Genomic DNA, 18,315 nt, shown 5'->3' on the forward strand with positions numbered 1-18,315 from the left:
GGTTTTGGCTGGGCAAACCCACAACAAAAATGTCTTAAGGCCTGTGTTATTCAGGAAGTCAGATTAGATGATCACGGTGGTCCCTTCTGGCCTTAAATTCTATGAATCCTATGAAAAGACCGTTCCTTAGCTGACAGCCTAAATATGAGGCAAGAGACATCAGATGGCTACAACCATCAGATGTTACTGGTCAGCATGAAAAGCAGCAATCTCGGCACACCAGCTGGCTAGCTGCTGTCAAGCTTTTCATAAGTATTGTGGCAAAGGGGAGTCTTAAAAAGGGATTTGGAGGAGAATAATGGGGTGAGTTTGCCAATGTTCTATCAGGAGCTCCACCCACACATTATGGGAGAAAGTGCGAAGGGATATTGTTGAAAATGTAACAAAGGGGCATTGAGAGTTGGTATCACTGGCAGAACAGAGGTGAGAGTTGCTGTCCCAGCAGCATATGGGATAATAGGTAAGGCTGGGATAGCCCATAAAGGCCTTGAAAGTGAAGACAAGTAGTACAGTGGAGAAGGAGGAGCCAATGGAGAGCACAAAGGTTGAGGTGACGAACAAGGAAAGTGATTGCAGCAACATTTTGAATGGATACAAGTGGGGCAAAGCGGGATTAGTAAAGGCTGGCGAAGAGGAGGTTGCCATGGTCTGGATGAGAGTTCTAGCAGCACAGATGGGTTCTGGGACCTAAATCTTGCGCAGGAAGAAGCAGCCAGATGTAGACAAAGCCTGGATGTGAGGATCTAAAGAGAGGGCTGAGTTGAAGGTAAAAGTTACAGGTCTGAGTGAAAGGCAGGAGGGTGGTGATGTCCATGATGACTGAGAAAAGAGGAATGTGGGAAGGCTTGTGCGGAAAGATTGAGGTTTTTTTTAACCATGTTGATCTTATGCTTATAAATGGACATCCCTAAGAAGATATCAGAAAGACTGAGATTATCTTGGACAGAAGGAAATAGGTCTGGAGTGGAAAGGTAGCTCCGAATGTCATCAGTGTAAAGATGATAGTTGAATTCATGTTTACAAATGAGACTTCCCCAGAGAAAAGTTACAGAAGGGGACCGAGGATGAAGGCCTGCGGAGCCCCAAAAGAAGTTGCATGGTGGACGTGATGGGGATCCTCTGTATAAAATTCTGATGGAGTGATTGGGGAGGAAGGAGAACAATCAGGAGTGAACAGGTTCATGAAAGCAGAGGGCAGGATTTCAAGAAGAGAAGCGTGGTTGAAGGTGTTGAATGCAGGCAGAGGAGGATGAGCAGGGAGTATTGGTTATGAGCATCGGCTAGGAGAAGACTATTGAAGACTTTGAGAACTGTTTTAGTGGAGGGCAAGAGGTGACTGGAAAGGGTCTAAGCTGGAACTAGCAGAGAAGAACTCTAGACAGCAGTTGTTGAGGGCACATTAAATGAACTTGGATAGAGGGGAGATGGGGCAATAGCTAGAGATAAACAGTGGGTTATTTGAAGATGCTAGTGATTAAAACACGCTTCTACTGTGAGGGGAAGGAGACTGATGAGAGGGGATCAGAGGTGGGGGCAAGAGATAAGCTGATAGGAGGGGGACATTGAGGTAAACAGAGGTGTTAAAGAAGTGCAGAGGAGATGCTCCTTTGTCGGCGACGGGAAAAGGAAGAGAAAATAATGGGGACAGGAAGGGCAGAGAAAGGGGGAGAGACAGACTAGTTGAAGCTGGACAGGCACACAGAGGACTATGGGGCAGAGGATTTTCTAAATTTGCATTTTGCTATTTTTCAAGACCTCAAAAAAAAAAAAGACAAGAGTTTCAGGCACCACCCAGACCCCTCCCCGGTTTTAAAAAGGAGGTCAGCTTCAGCAGGCTGGGCTGAACCCCCATCTGCCCAATCATGTGCCCGTTAAAGTCCTTGTGAGCTTGACCATTGACTTCCCTTGAGTCAGGATCAGGCTCACAGCAAGTATGGCATAGGGAGTGCTACAAAGAAACATCTTCTTGCTATTTTGGGGCAGGATCTGACCACGAGAGTGCTGAGGTGGAATATACTGAAGTTGAAGTGTCAACGTCTGATCCTTACAAAGGTAACGAGCTGGCTGACCTGTACAGTTATGTATTGGGAGTCGTTACAGACCTGCTGTTTCTGCCATTGCTTTCACTGGGAGCAGGAGTAGGTCCTATGCTCTATGCATGGTAGTTCCTTGGTAATAGCTCTCAGTGATGCAAGGACTGCTGTTACCAGAGCCAACCAGTACTTTCCCTTTCCTCCATGATTCTCCTGTGCCCTTCCACATAAGATCTTTAGCTAGGCTGGGCTACCAGCTGGAGCTGGGGTTCTAAGCAGAAAGCAGCCTGCTGTGGGTCTGCGTGTTGTGGGCTCAAAGCTCATGGAGGGGCACTTAATTTTTTTTTTAAACTTTCTTGGGTGGCTTCAGCCTCTACAGCCCACAGGAGGAGGGAGAGGGAGGGGCTGCCCACCCTGCAGGGAACCGGGGAGTGTCCCCACCCACTGCTGAACCTGCTGAGAGATCAAGGAGGTAGAGAGCAGGAACTGTGATTCGTCCCTTACAGCCTGAGGAGAGCTGGAGGCCTGCAGGGAAACAGAGGCTTGGTCTACGTCTAAAACTCATGTCAACCTAATTCTACAGACACAGCTTCTGCCTCTCGAGGAGATTTACGATAGTGGTGGAAAACCCCCGTTTGTTGCTGTAGTAAGTGTCTGTAGCGTGCGCACACATACCCAGTGAGAGTGTAGGGAAGTGAGAATGTTGGCTGCCCTGGTAACAGCCTCCTGCTGTCAGTGGTATTAATTCAGAGGGAATATATGGGCTAAAGGTGTTACCACAACCCAGTCCCTGTCCAGTGTTAAACAGTGTTAAACAAGGTCTAGGGCTTGGTATCCAGAGACCACAGCCACTTACCACCATGGCAAACACACCATTAAAAACCCTTTGTATCTTAAAGATACAGAAAAAAAGGAAAAACAGTTAAAGCATTTGAAATGTAAAGTATTAAATAGGGTTTTCATTTGAACAACATACCTTGTTCCCTTTCCATTTAGCTATAGACAGTTTTTTAGAAGGAAGCCCCTCTCCCCCACCATTTGACAGTCTCTTAAATGGTAATAATTGTCATCCCAGGTGGTGGTGGTTGGGCCGATGGGGTGGGAATGTTCTCTGGGTCCCTGTTTGTCTGGCCCGTTCTGGTCAGGACACCTCTTAGGATCAGAATGATGAAGGCCTGGGATCCCAGAAAATGGTGGGGTTGGCCATCATGATGGTGAAGCTCGCTCTAATAGCCTCCGTCTGTATTTCGTCTGTTCTTCCTTTGTTCTTTCAGGCTTCCCCTCCAATTCTTTCTTTTAAGGACCCCAGAAAGGGAGTGGAAGATGGAATAGCCCATCCCCTCATTTTGTCCATTACTTAGGCTTCATATCCGACATACTAATTTTGGCTTATTGACTTCTGGCTCCTCATCTCCTGTTTTTAACCGGCATAAATTCAATACAGTCCATGAATGATATCAGTAGGCCTTTTTAATTTAGATTAACTCAATTCATCTGTCTCCCTTTTGCACCTTTTCCCATCAACATTTGTTGTTATAGGTTATTGTAACATCTTATGAACTTTTACATACTTCTTACAGTTGAGTTCACAAGTTGGGTAAATGTGTAGGCCCCATTGTTGCATGTCTTAAGTTCCATGGTACAGAACTTAGCACAGCAGAGCCCTGCTCCGTAACTAGGGCTCCCATGCAATCTGGTAATACAAATAATAATGATGGTGGTAGCCAGAACTCTTAGCATGGCATTACAGTGAATCTCCTCCCGGCCTTTGAGGTAATTGTCTTGCTGGATCCTATTCCCAATGATGACACTTACAACTCAATTTTTCCCCTCACCCAAAGCATCATGGTATCCTCAGTCTCCTTGTGCAGAAAGTGGGCAAATTGTTCAGAACACACATAAAAGCCCAAGCAGTTAGGAATAAATGAAAACCATTCAGGATGTTAAGCCATGTCCCAGCTCTCAGCCTTTACTAGTCTAGAGTTACAAATGTTTCACACACCTCTAGTCATGCCCAGTGCAGTACAAGGGCGTAGAATGTTGTAAGAGGTACTTTCTATCAGATGAAATGTTAAACTAAGATCTTTGTTAGGGGCAAGTTAACGAACGCCTAAAAGAATAGGGGATAACCTTTGCATCTGAGCCAGCATCCAACTCAGGCTAGGATGTTAGAAAAATATTATTGAGAGAGGAAGGTCCAGTCTGTACTACACAAACTGCCATATTAATTCGATCTAGTTAAATTACAGTAGTGCACTGACATTTTTAAAAGACCCTGTTTTAAATGGGATTGGACCATGTTTTAACTATGTGATACTGTTTCAAGTTAGCCTTGGACTGTACAATCTGTCTCATGGTTCAGGAGTCTGATTAAAGCATGGCTTGGTCCTGTCTGTCCTGCAGGACTAAATCATGCAACTCAGCATGCTTAAATCTTACACTGTTGCAGTTTTTTGTCCTGTAGACAAGACAAAAGCTACCGCTTAGTATATAAGTGCTTTCTTTCTGTGTATGGTCACTGGACTACCAGTGCCTGCTGTGTTACTGGGCCAAGCATTTTGAGATACTGCTAGAGTGGAAGCTGTTATATGAAACCAAACAGCAGTCTATGCAAAAGATTTATTCTTTCACCTCTGCATTGCACCATACAGGATAAGATTTAGGCCACTAGCACTTACGTTGACAAAACGTTTGTCGCTCAGGGGTGTGAAAACACAATTGAGGGGCATAAGTTTTGCCGGCATAAGCGCTCATATGCATAGCGCCATGTTGTCAGAAGATGCTCTCCTGTAGGCATAACATGGCGACACAAGTGCTCTTACAGTGGCACAGCTGAAGAGGCATAGCTGTGTTGCTGTCAACTTGGAAGCATAGACATGGCCTTAGTCTCAGGGAGAGAGAGGAGTAAGGCCAGGCGTTGTTTTTTAAAATACTTTTTCAGTAACTACTCTCACCCATATAAAGGGCTTTGGCCCCTGGATTCCCATCAATGCTTTTATCATGTTGAGGTTGCTCAGATTCTACTTCAAGACACAGTGTTCTTTCATGTCTCTGTTACCACGACAATGACCAGCGCCTCTGTTCTGAGCGAACACTTCAAGAGCCTCAGACTTAATTTAAGGCCTCAAATATTAAGCAATTAAATCTCCTCTGGCTCTGTCTATTTTCTGAACAAGGGCAAAGTACACAACAACAAAGCTAGGCTTACATTCTACTCTGGACGGATGCACTCCTCAACCAGAAGGCAGCATTCAGAGCTAAGAGTGTTTGCAGCAGGCAGCCTCTTCACCCAGGAGATTACATTTTACTTTCAATTTTATCAACAGCAGATTAAGGAAGGACCCGACCCTGCAAGATGGTGAATACATTCAATTCCCATGGCCTTCAATGGGAACTCAGGTATTCCTCAATCACTCAGGATCAGGCTCTAAATTACTATATCTAATTATACAAAGGTCTATTCCTGCAGCCACTGAAGTCAGCATCAAAACTCCCATTGACCTCAAGGGGAGCAAGATCAATAATTAATGCATAATAAGAAAAGGAGTACTTGTGGCACCTTAGAGACTAACCAATTTATTTGAGCATGAGCTTTCGTGAGCTACAGCTCACTTCATCAGCTGTAGCTCACGAAAGCTCATGCTCAAATAAATTGGTTAGTCTCTAAGGTGCCACAAGTACTCCTTTTCTTTTTGCGAATACAGACTAACACGGCTGTTCCTCTAATGCATAATAGTAACCTTTGGGGCAGTTTTGAGGATAAGGATTAATTAAACATCCCCTCGCCTCCCAAAAAGTCCAGTTATAGAATGATGTCTGTCAGCATTAAAGAGCCATTAACATTTTGCCCTTTTCCCTCAAACCAAATCTCTCCCGACAGATCACTTTTCTAGGATTGCTGAATATTCTTGACCACCTTATGGTGGTAAATATGCAGTGGCTGTGGAAAGCATTTCTGCACTTCATCATTGCTCACACGAAAGCTGCACCAGCATTATTAAGGGTGGTAAATCTGCCAGAAGAAAAGCTAATGTAGACGAGGCTTCAGTGCCTCATTTTTCTCCATCTGTAAATTTGGGATTATTTATTTAAATTTGGGATTATGCTTTGTGAGCAGCGATGGGCTCCTCTAATGAAAGTGGCTAGCTAAGTATTGGATATAGCATTATTTTTGGGAGGTTAGAGTTGTTTGCTGATTTGATATTTAAAGATGTGCTGGTGATGGGGACTGGTGTAATAAATCTTGAAGGAGAGACTATGCTTAACAAAAACATATTGCATATCTTTTCTAAGTTAATTGTGACACAATACTGTGCAATGAGTCAGACCCTTTATTGTTAACACAAGGAAAACAAAGACCAAAGCTAAAATATTGTCAGGAAATATCCCTAAAAGGGGAAGGGAGAAACTGCTAACCTTGGCTCAGTAAGAACATGCCCCTCCTTTTACTTCTATAGCTAGTTAGTCAATTGCAGGGTGCAGCATTATAAGGTCATTTGGAACAAAATGTCATTATTTTTAAGTCCTTTCTACTAGCACATTTACCAGGGGCTAGGAAAAGATCAACTTATGAAAGGTTAAATATATATATATATCAGGCCCTGAGATGGTTTTGATTATTTCAGTTCTGTCCAATTTATTTTGATTTTATGCCACTATGTGTTGTGATTAAGTGCTTGCTGAAATTCGGATCCTGCTGCTATTGAAATCAGTGGGAGTTTTGGAATTGACTTCAACAGCACTTAGCCCTCAGTGTCTAAAGTGTGTTTAGCAGAATTATTTAAAATTAATTCAAAATAAATCTTTCTGGGATTGCAGAATGTGTTCCCAAGGTGCATGAAACACTGAGCTGCTATTTAACAATTCATTATCCTGATTCTCAGTTTGACTGCAGAATAAACATGGGAGTCTCTATAAAATAATCTACCTGTGCCCATGAGATTCGCATGGTGGGGCCCTTCAAGAAGTCCTCATAAAGCTAAAAGCCTTTGTCTATTCAAGGACCAGAACCATACTAGGAAGTATTTCAAACAGAGTTGTTGTTAGCACAGGTCCCCGGCTGCCGTGACCCAGGGATTTTTTTCTTTAGAACCATGTTAGATTCACATGGTAACCACAGCTGTGTTGCCGCAGTAGATAATGAAGATGTTGGGAATCTGAGTTGTGCTGGCAGCTGGCTCAACCCTGCCTCACCTCTGCCAGAAGGAGCACCCGTGTTTATGACAGTGATCCACAAAAAGGATCTTAAACAAGCATCAGACAGGAAAAGTCTTTCTTGGGTTTTTTTAATTTGGTATTTTTGGATGGTCCCACCCAGAATAAAAGCTCGTTGCAGGATTTACCATAGTAGATAAAAACGGGAACCTCAGAACCAGGAGGAAAACTTTCCTGAGGATTCTTCTGCAGCCTCAGCTGTATGGAACTTGTGTGGGTAAGGCCAGCTATAGCATTTTGGAGGAAGAAACCCAGTAACATTAGTCTTTTGAGGCTTCAATCTCTGTCTATTCTTCCCTCAATCTCTCCTGCCTATCCATACCTTCTCAGCCTTCCCTTCCACTCTGTCTTCAGCTCATGCACTGGCATGGTAAATTTAGAACTGTCTTGCATATTCCCACTCCACCACCATGAACTGGGGGATCTCCCTTTTGTAAAAATGTCGTTGATCCTGAACACTGGAGCTCTGAGTGTGCGAATGTTCCTTGAGCCTTTCCACAAAACTAAAGCAGCTCCATGAAAGGAAGATTTAACTAGAAGAAGCACAGAGCATGTGAGCAGTTTTCAGAACGCAGACCTCATTTTGTGAGCCCTCACGTCACTTAAAGCAGCTTAGGGTGACCAGATGTCCCGATTTTATAGGGACAGTCTCTATTTTGGGGTCTTTTTCTTATATAGGTTCCTATTACCCCCCACCCCTCTCCTGATTTTTCACATTTGCTGTCTAGTCACCTTAAAGCAGCTTGTCCAGTTTGAGGGAAACTATTGAGGGAAAAGCTTTACCCTAGGGTAAGATATTCCTTGAAAAATCTGAGGATCAGTTTAATGCTGGGGAAACTTGTGCATGTGTGTGTGTGAGTGAGAGGGAGAATCAAATTTATAATGGGAAGCTAATTTCAACGTTAACTAGAGAGGGTCCATCTCTCTATAACATAGACATGGGGAGGATCGGGGGAACAGCTGCTTTTTCATCCCGACATGGAATGGCGCATTGCTGTTTATATAACGGTTTCCTCTAAAAGTAAAACAGTGTGTTCTGTTTGTGTAAGGAGTTTAACATAACGCAAACAAAAAAAGGAAATAAATTGATTCTGTGCCAATACATTTTCCAGCTCCTGTAAAGAAGGGGACTGATACAGTATATAGTGAAATCAGAAAAGCTAATAATGGTAAGTAAGCTAGTGAAAAATTAAACACATGAAGGAAGTTTGGAAGCATTTGTATCTAGATAGGTTAGAAGGTAAAGGATATAGAAAAGCGACATTGAGGTCCTATGGACACATCCCACAAAGCAGCTAAGAACATTTAAGTGCTGATACATTTCATAGCATCTTTGTGATTTCCCGCAGTGTGGTGAGATTAACAACTGGAACATCTGCTCCATTAATCCATTCATTTTGTATCTCCCAAAAAGGGCTGCTTCAGATCTGGATCTGAATCTGGATTTGAACTTGCCCCAAATTTGTGCGGGTTTGGGGTTTGTGTTCTGAATCTAGCTCATTTCCAATTGCTAATATTTATCTTGTTCAGGGTTTGCCGGGGAGGGGGTTGGTTTTTTTGAAGCCCACTCCTTTCAGTAGGCTTCAGAGCCCAAGCCCAACCCAAGCCGCAGCTTCAAAATGCTGTGTATGCATGTATCTTTTTAGAATGCTAGCACCAGCCCAAATCTGTCCTCCCCGGCTGAAATATGCTAGTGGCTCACTTTTTCTGATACTGTAGAATACTATGTACTTTGGGGTATTTCTTCTGTTTTCCTGTCTTAATAATAGTTATTTTAAAAATATATATAACTCCCACACATCTGTATTGCAGCCTCCACCCCATTCTGCCCCTAAACCTAACAACTTTGAAGCAATGTTATCATACTTAATTTCTTTTTTAATATAATCAGATTCCCTCCAAATTGTGGACACTACCCACTTCCTCCTGGCAGATTCTGAGGTCAGCAAGGATCCTTCTCTGTACCTGGATCCCAGCAGCTATCTTACTGCTGGTGACTATCGACAGTTGCTGTGGCAGCGCTGAAATTCCAGAGACACCTAGGTTAAGGGTGCTTCCTGCTAGCTTGTCAAACACTCCATCAGAGAGGATTTCCTTCCATCTCCTTTGTATTAGGAAATATCTATTTGTAAATGTCAGCCTGTAGTCTGGCCAGTTTCTCTTTTTTTCTCGCCATGTGGCTTTCGTGGTGCATGTCACGTTTGTTTTTCTATTTTTCAATTTTCATCTGGGATTGTCCTTCCCCGCCATACACAGTTTGCAATTCTATAGAACCTCCCCTCTGAGAATCACACAATACTTCAAAAATCTTACTTAGTTTTAGCACGTGAGGCACAGTAGGTCAGTTTTATCTCCATTTTTCAGCTGAGTAAACAGAGAGATTGAGTCATTTGCTTAGAGTCACATAGATGGACAATGGCAAAGCTGGGAATAGAGCCTAGGAGTTCTGATTCCCAGTTCATTGCTATAACCACTAGTCCACACTCCCTCTTTGTAGTCTTTCTTTCAGCAAAAAGCAAAATAGCCTTTATCCTAAAGAAGAGGTCAGTTACATGGCAGAGAGCAGCCCTTGTGGCTTTGTAAGACTGCAGATTTCAGGAATCTGACCCAAAGCCCATTGAAGTCAATGAAAAGATTCCCACTGACCCATGGGCTTTGGATCAGGCCCTTAATGGAATGCAGAAACAGACTGTGTACTTCTTTCTTTGTGCCAGGGTGGTGAAGCCAGAAGTATTATGCCTTTCATGATTCCATTCCTTTTCCCAGAGTGGAGAGAGCTGTATGTTCGGCAGAGACCTTTTGCAAGACCTAATTCATCAGATCAAGCGTGTTTGAGAGGATTATTATTCAAGGCACTTATAAACCTGTATTTGTTGTAAGGCAGGAAGTCCAGCAAAATGAGATTCGATTGAAAGTCTGGGCTGAATTGGACAGATGAGACGCAAGCACCCCCTTAATCTTACAGTCCACCTGCTCCCTTATACATAACATTCTACATTTTCAGTTATTTTTGGAAACTTAATAACAGCGTATTGTTCTAATCGCATTTGTTTTTCCTGACTGACACACAGGAAAAGTGTTTCAAATAGATAAGCAGGACATCACACAGGCGTGCAGTAATTTTGGATGGCTACATTACATATTTCAACATCATATTTACTTTGTTTATGGCTAGGCTGCATGATAGCACTGTAGTAAAGGGTACACACAGATGTGTCAGGGTTCAGAGTCCCTGTACAGCAGGGACATGTTCAGCCATTCAAACTGATGAATGTTTTAGAGCCCGATCTTGCAAGATGCTGGGTGCCTCCTATGAGGTGCTGGGGACCCCCAACCTCCATTGACATCAATCGGTTTGATGCCAATGGGGGCTGAGTCTTCAGCCTAATACCTTACAGGAGCTGCCCAGCACTCTGCAGTATCAGACCCTTAACTGGGAAGAACAGATGAGCTCAGGGAAGCTGTTTTTAGGGGATGAGCCTATGATGTCTGGTATGTTGGGTGAGCCAGCTGTGGTATCCAGAATCAAATAGGCTAACCCATCCTCTATGACCATGTAAAACAGAATTAGGGTGAAAAGCACCCAGAAACTTAATTAAACTCAGAACCTTGGAGCCCATCTCAAATTCACTGTCAAGTTCTCAAAATAAATTACCCTATTCCTCTACCTCCACCCCCAACTAAAGTCTTCTACTTAAAAAAAAAAAGGGGGTGGGTGGGGGGGAAAGCAGCTGAAATGTTTTCAATGAGAGCTTATCCTGGGTCCTCTTCTGGAGGAATCAGTGTTGTCTTGGGGTCAGAGTGAGGGACTAGGAGTTAGGCCATCTGAGTTATATTCCTGTCCCTCCCACTGACCCACGTGTGACCTTGGGCAAGTCTCTTGACCTGTCTGCTACTTCCCTGCAATACAGAATGTTGGGAGGATACATTCATTGATACGGGCTATGAGAGTACTTGGCTTAATTGGGATTCTCTCCATTTTACAGAGGATGTTGGGTGGATGAGCTTAATATTTGTGAAGAGCCTTGAGATCCATGACTGAAAGATGCCATAAGTGCAAAGTGAAAAGGAGTACTTGTGGCACCTTAGAGACTAACAAATTTATTTTGAGCTGTAGCTCACGAAAACTTATGCTCAAATAAATTTGTTAGTCTCTAACGTGCCACAAGTACTCCTTTTCTTTTTGCGGATACAGACTAACACGGCTGCTACTCTGAAACCTGTCATAAGTGCAAAGTATTACTGTTATTCCATGGCAGGGAGTTAACTGATTCAGATTAATGTTGCATCATCTGTCTGAGCATAATGCTAACACTTCAACACTTTTTCTTTCTGTCATACTTGCTATATCTAACACACATTGGTACAGCAAGGCAGCAGGCTGTTTTTTAAACAGGCATCGATCTCAGCAGGCCTGAGGGCTTGCTTACTATTGAAAGTTAGTTTGGATTAAGGTCAGGTGTGAATTTAATGCATAATAGCTATTCCAGAATAACTTGTGTGAATGCTCTTATTCCAGAATAAAATGGCCTTGTTCCTGTTCATCTTAATCCACTTGGATTAATCCAGGAACAAGAGACTCTCATTCCAGAATAAGAGCATCCATACATGGAGCTATTCCTGAATAATGCCATGTCTGTATAAGCCCTGTTTCTCATTTACACTAAGGCCCCTCTGGCAGTAGGTATAAATTACAATGAAATCCACTTTAATGTCCCCTTTATTCTTCCAGGGAAGTGTAAAGGGGTCTTATTGTAAAGGAGAATTTGGTCCTCAGTTTATTTAAAAAGATGTGGTTCTTCTGAGGGTAACTAATGGGGTCTGTAGCACAGTAGCCATTAGTCTGTCAGATAATCAGAGAGGCAGTATGGTCTGAGTATGGTACAGAGAGCCAAGAACTTCTGAGTTGTAATCCTAACTCTGCCACTGACCGAGGCCATGTCTATGCTATAGCGGCATCGCTCTGCCACTGTAGCACTGTGGTGTAGACGCTTCCTATGTCGACACATGTTGATGGGGGTTTTCCGTTAATGTAGTTAATCCATCTCTCGGAGAAGCAGTAGCTAGGTGGTCAGAAGAATCCTTCCATCGACCTAGCTGTGTCTACACAGAGGGTTAAGTCAACCTAACTACAGCGGTCACGGTGAGACACAGCTAGGTTGATCTAATTTTTAAGTGTAGACCAGGCCTAAGTGTGGACCTTGTGGCTGCTGGACTCTTTCCTCACTCATAAATTGGGGATAACACTCGCCTGCCTAATTGCTTTGGGGCATAGTGTGGATTAATGAGCTGATACTGGTCACATTGCTTTGAAGATGTTAAGTGTTATATGTAGGGCCCTACCAAATTCACAGTCCATTTTGGTCAATTTCATGGTCATAGGATTTTAAAAACTGTAAATGTCATGACTTCAGATATTTAAATCTGAAATGTCAGTGTTGTAATTGTAGGGGTCCTGGCCCAAAAAGGAGTTGTGGGGGGATTGCAAGGTTATTGTAGCGGGGTTGCAGTAGTGCTACCCTTAACTTCTGCGCTGTGGCAAGGAGCCCAGCAGCAGTGCAGAAGGAAGGGTGGCCTGGTATGGTATTGCCACCCTTACTTCTGTGCTGCTGCTGGCAGGGCACTGCCTCAAAGCTCGGTGCCTGGCCAACAGCTGCTGCTCTCTGGCCACCCAGCTCTGTAGGCAGCCACGCACAAGTAAGGGTTGCAATACCACAACCCCCCTAAAATAACCTTGTGACCCCCCCCACACACAACCCTCTTTTGGGTCAGGACCCCCAGTTTGAGAAATGCTGGTCTCCCCTGTGAAATCTGTGTAGTGTAGGGTGAAAGCACACAAAAGACCAAATTTTACGGGGGGGAGGACCAGATTTCTGGATTACATTTTTCATGGCCATGAGTTTGGTAGAGCCCTAGTTATATGGGTGCTAAATATTATATTATTACGCGATTCAAGGCCACTTCAGTTTTTTAATCAGAGACAGCGCCCATTACAGGGCTTCATGTATAATTTTGCCTTTCCAGAGAATTTATTATGACCAATGAGAATTTTGTAGTGTGAATCTCCTGTGGGGGAAGAAGTTGCATGGGATGTCAGAGGTCACTAACTGTTGCTTTGTTGATACAATTTGATGTGATACCTGAGCCAGACTCTGTTTTGGCTTTCACTTCTGACTGTGCTGTCACTAGTGTGCGCTGCAAGGTCCTCTCAGTGACTAGCACATCTTGACCTTCCAGCTCAGAGAACTTAGGGAACCAGAGATCCTCCCTGTCCTGAGTCATAAAGTGGCTGGGGTTCTGCATAGGGTTGCCAACCCTCCTGGATTGTCCTGGAGTCTCCAGGAATTAAAGATTGTCATGTGATGAAACCTCCAGGAATACAGCCAACCAATATTGGCAACCCTACTTCTGAACTTTACTGCCCCTTTTTCTCATTGCCAGTCAGTCCTCTGAGTATCTGAGCCTCCTCCTTGGTTGTCAGAGTTCTAGTCTTGTATTGCCTGCTCTTACCCCGTTTCCATTTCCTCTTGTAAATGCCATTCTGAGGCCCCGACTTCACCTCCTCTAGTTTCTGTGTCCCAGCCTCGTTACTGTGCTGATTTCCTAGTTCACCCCAATATGCAATGTCAATGGCTACCTAGAGGGTTGGGTGTAGAGATGGGCCTGAGATGTACAAAGTCAGTTCTGCATTTCAAACCCCCAAACGTTTTTTCTGGTTCACACCTGGGGTTTTGTAGAGGAAAGCGGCAGAGTGTGAAATTCAAATCTCTTCAGGCCGATCTTGGTTTAAAATTAAATAGCAGGAGACCTCAGTCTACTCAGCTGCACTCCGGATACAGTCACCTGTATGGCACAGGAGCAATTTCAGTACATGGATTTCTTTACTGAGGACTCTGCATTATCACATCTATGTCAAGCCCTGAAACAATGAGTGGAAGCTGCCCTGCCCAGCGAAAGGTCCATCTGATTCCAAGCCACAGGCCTGTAAAGATATGGCAAGATGGCGTCAGAGCTTAGTTTAAAACTTCTGTTTCTTTAATGCATCACATTTTTTTCTCAAGCACGTAGGTGTCTACTTTAAGGCTTTATGGGAAACATGGACGCTTTAAGTCCCAAACAACCAAACCCTACATCAGTTGCTTTTCTGAGAATGACCTCTCAGAATGCCACCCGTATTAGTGCTTCTGATATTGCAGCTTCACTCTGACAAGGACCCCCTGTCAGGACGGCTCTTGATGAAGGTCCTCAAAATGCTCCTTGCTCCAAATGCACTTTGGAAAGGGATGTTTTTTGGGGTGGGTGGAGTTTTGTATCCATCTCTGTCCCACAGCAACCACTCAGTGCTCAGAGACCTTCCTAAGCTTTTAAGGACACACTATTTCCCACAAAGTATATTTGTGAATTCCTGCTTGTTCAGTGTATTTCCTCTAAGGGTCTGGTCCAAAATCCACTGATGTCTATGGGAAGGTTTTCAATGACTTTGGGTGGGCATTGGATGGACCCACCCATCCATCCTCTGTGGCATCACAGAGCTGATTGTGATTCATTACCATGGGGTTCCTGGACTGCTCTCTATTTTTAATCCCTCTTTGGGAAAAGGGAAATCTAGCACACAAAATACATAGCTAAACCCAGGTCTGCTTACACTGGAAAAACGAATCAGTAACTGAGAGGCAGTTGCAGCGGCGAGACAGGAAGTTTTAAGAATCCTATTGCAACCAACAATATACTGTGGAAAAACAAATATTCCCCAGCGGAAAGAGGCATGAGAAATCCCTACTGCATTGGGCGGGTTGAAACAAGCTATTAGAAGTTGGCCCCGGTAATCAGGAAATCTGCTCTACCATTTTCCTGCTGCCAGGCTCCAGATGTCGTACAGTACCTTTGTATTGAGCTGGGAGAATATTCACTAGAGTGGTGAAAAATCTTTATCAGCAAAACAAGACACAAAAGGAAACTCACCTGGTTTGGGACTTCATTGCAAATTGCAAAGCTCGGCCCTGGTTGGCCAAATTTTCTGCCAACCTGGAAGAGGTGGAAACTATAAGCCCTGTGGTGACTTTTTTTTTTTTTAAACTAAATCTGAGCCCACAACAATACCCCCCAGAGCCAACAGCTTACCTGCTCTGGGGTATTCAAGATCCAGCTCTGGGTCAAAATCTTCTGTCTAGACTCTCTTCTCCAGTAATGTGTGAATTGAAATCTGGATCTGAACAGTTCTCTATTGTGTGGCATGCAAAGTTCATAGCTGGACCCAAATTTTGTAGTGTGGGCATGCTTCTAGTTTTCAGCTGAAACCAAGGCAAAGCTTAGTGGTTTCAGCCCCATCTACGTATGCATGGAGTTTCTGGGTTCAGCTGAACCTCAAATTTAAGGCAAAATATGTGTGTACTCATGTGTAATGGCATCCTTGGGGCTATGCAATCTGTGCAATGGAGCTACTGCAGGTTTCTCTTGCTTTAACTCAGATCACTCTTTAACCCCCCCTTTTCTCTATACTCTCAATCAATCCATCATGGACACATGACTGAATCTAAACATAGCCTCTGACTGGTTGATATATACTTATGAGACTTGCAAATCTCTCTCTAAGCGTGAATGGGCCTCCATGCTCCCAAATACCCAGTAGCTATATTTGGAAATATATAGCAAAGCCTAACAGGGCTGGCATTCATGCTACGTGGCAAATTCAGTATTTGTTTCCATCATGCAAATGTATTATTTGAGCCTAATACACCATTGAGAAAAAAAGAACTTTTAGTCCTCAGTAACTCGTACATGTACACTACCTCTTTAATACTTGGCAAATATCTCCTCAACCACGGTATTTGTAACTTCAGGTCATTTATTCCCTGGTGCCCATAACAGAACCCATTACCGCTGCTCTGGAAGAAAATTGGCAACTCTACCCATACGTGATCAGAACCCAGAATATCTCTGCACCTTTTCCTGCCTCCTTTCATAGGAGTAAGCTCTGTTTCCTTCGAAAACACCAGTATTTCCCAACGTAACAATAAAATCCAGTTTGGTTTAGATAAAAAAAATCACTGTATATGTATTTAAAGGTTACAATAAGGAAAAAAAGTTTTGTAAAACATTAATGGCTTCTGCAAAAAGCACCAACTAGGCAGCCCTATAGTTTAATTACAGAATATTTGTGTTTACCTGGTTCACAACTTTGCAGAAATCACTTAGACCTCTAACAGCCAAAGTGGTATCCCTCAGACCACAAACGCAGTTGTGTGACATTTCCCTGACAGGAGCAATGGTGTTTACCTAGAAACCCAACTAGTTATTGGCCACATGCCTTTTGATCTTGGGTGACACAGTTACAAGGCGGTGGGTGATCTGTTTTTGTCACATAGGACAAAGTAGCTTTGGATTAGCAAACATCTGTCCACTTGAAGTTTGGGAAATATGTAATATTTATAATTTCCTCCTTTGTGATAGCATGATACACAGTGACTGAGGCTTTGCATGCATTCTCCTTAATAAGCTGTTTCATAAATAATATAGCTAGTTTTGTCCATTTCAAGTTCGACTTTGATTTAGCAGTGGGTAAATGGCATTATTGTTTTGAGCTGTATCTACTTCCAGCAATCAAAAAGCTTTTGCATATTTTCCAAAAATCTTTTCTTTTGCTCCTCTCAGACGGGATAAGACGATTGGGTCCAATTTTGTATTGACGTCAATGGAGTTGCACTGGCATAAAAACAATGTGACTGAGTGCAGACTCCGATTTCTGAGATCAGGTGGTAGGGCTAAAGACACCAAGCAACACTTCCTTTAGGTAGAACTCCGGGAATGTAAATGAACAGTTAAATAAGACAGTCATAATTCTAATGTAATAAAAATGCTGATAATAGAAATCTTATGTACATCTACTTCGCTAAGAAGGGACTTAACTGGTCACAAAAATGTGACTGGCACAGCCATGAAGCTGTGAGGGGAATTATTTATCATGGTACAAGAACATACAACTTTGAGTAACAGGATGAAACTGAACAAAGGTGAATTTACATTGGATGTCAAAGAAAACATCTTCAGGGTGAGACCTACTAAACTGTTCACTAGCCATAGCCACCATCTTTTTGTATTTGCATAGTGTCTTTCATTCAGGGATTTCCATGGGCTTTTTGAATTTGAATTAATTAAGCACACACCCCGTGGAGTAGGTTAAGATTATTATATGCAATTTTAAAAATGGGTAAACTGAGCTAAAGGAAGGTTAAGTGACTTGTCCAAATTCACACAGCAAATTGTGCCAGAGCCAGGATTAATGTGAAGTCCTGACCCCAATCACTTGCTCTGTGTATTAGTCCACCGTGCTTGCCGTGGTCATTCTGCATTGAACCTCATTGTGCCAAAAAGCATTCACTGGAATTGAACACTAGTGTGTATCTCCTGTGCAACAAGGATCAGTAGATCACACAAACATACTACTTTAAACAAGTATGATAACCCCATCTAAGAGAAAGACGAGTCGCTCTCCTAACCTCTCTACACACCCACTTTTTAGATGGGGAACATTTCCGTAGCAACACAGAAGTTTTGTTTTTTTTCAGATGGCAATCGTTAAATCCACACTAAACATAAACACAAGGGGCCTGATCCAAAGCCCACTGAAGTTGAGTGGAAAGACGCCCATTGCCTTCGGGAGGCTTTGGACCAGGCTGAAGAATCTTTTTATTAATTAAATCTTGGGTATCTTTTGGGGATCTCCTTTTTCTTTGGCATTTGTACCCTTCTCAGGATTCTCGGACCACTTCCCTCCCTGGCACTGCATCTTGAATGGTCCTTTGAAATATGTGTTAACTACTTATGCTAAACAATCTGTTTCATCTTGTATTTAGCTGTGATACTCTGAGTAAGTTTCCCAGGCCTGAAGAAGAGCTCTGTGTAAGCTCAAAAGCTTCTCTCTCTCATCAACAGAAGTTGGTCCCATAAAAGATATTACCTCACCCAGCCTGCATCAGACAAACCATCTAGGAGTGGGAAGTAGAGCATATCACCCATGATAACTTGCCTCTAAAAGGAAGTTTCTGTCACGTGCAACAGCTGCTTGTAT

At 43.2% G+C, this 18,315-nt stretch overlaps 1 protein-coding gene across 7 annotated transcripts in view; it reads left to right on the forward strand.

Moving 5' to 3' along the window:
* Positions 1-18,315, forward strand: part of PECAM1 (platelet and endothelial cell adhesion molecule 1) — a 62,342-nt gene that overhangs the window by 36,222 nt on the left and 7,805 nt on the right. For 3 of the 7 annotated variants that reach the window (XM_048817910.2, XM_048817909.2, XM_075119219.1), the window contains 2 exons: positions 1,984-2,052; positions 8,360-8,416. The exons of 2 other annotated variants lie outside the window; for them this stretch is intronic. In XM_048817910.2, coding sequence (XP_048673867.1) covers positions 1,984-2,052; positions 8,360-8,416 — 126 coding nt within the window. The remainder of the gene's footprint in view (positions 1-1,983; positions 2,053-8,359; positions 8,417-18,315) is intronic. 2 more of the 7 variants (XM_048817912.2, XM_048817911.2) reach the window with 1 other exon arrangement.

This window comes from Caretta caretta, chromosome 14, assembly GCF_965140235.1.
Source record: "Caretta caretta isolate rCarCar2 chromosome 14, rCarCar1.hap1, whole genome shotgun sequence".
NCBI lineage: Eukaryota > Metazoa > Chordata > Testudines > Cheloniidae > Caretta > Caretta caretta.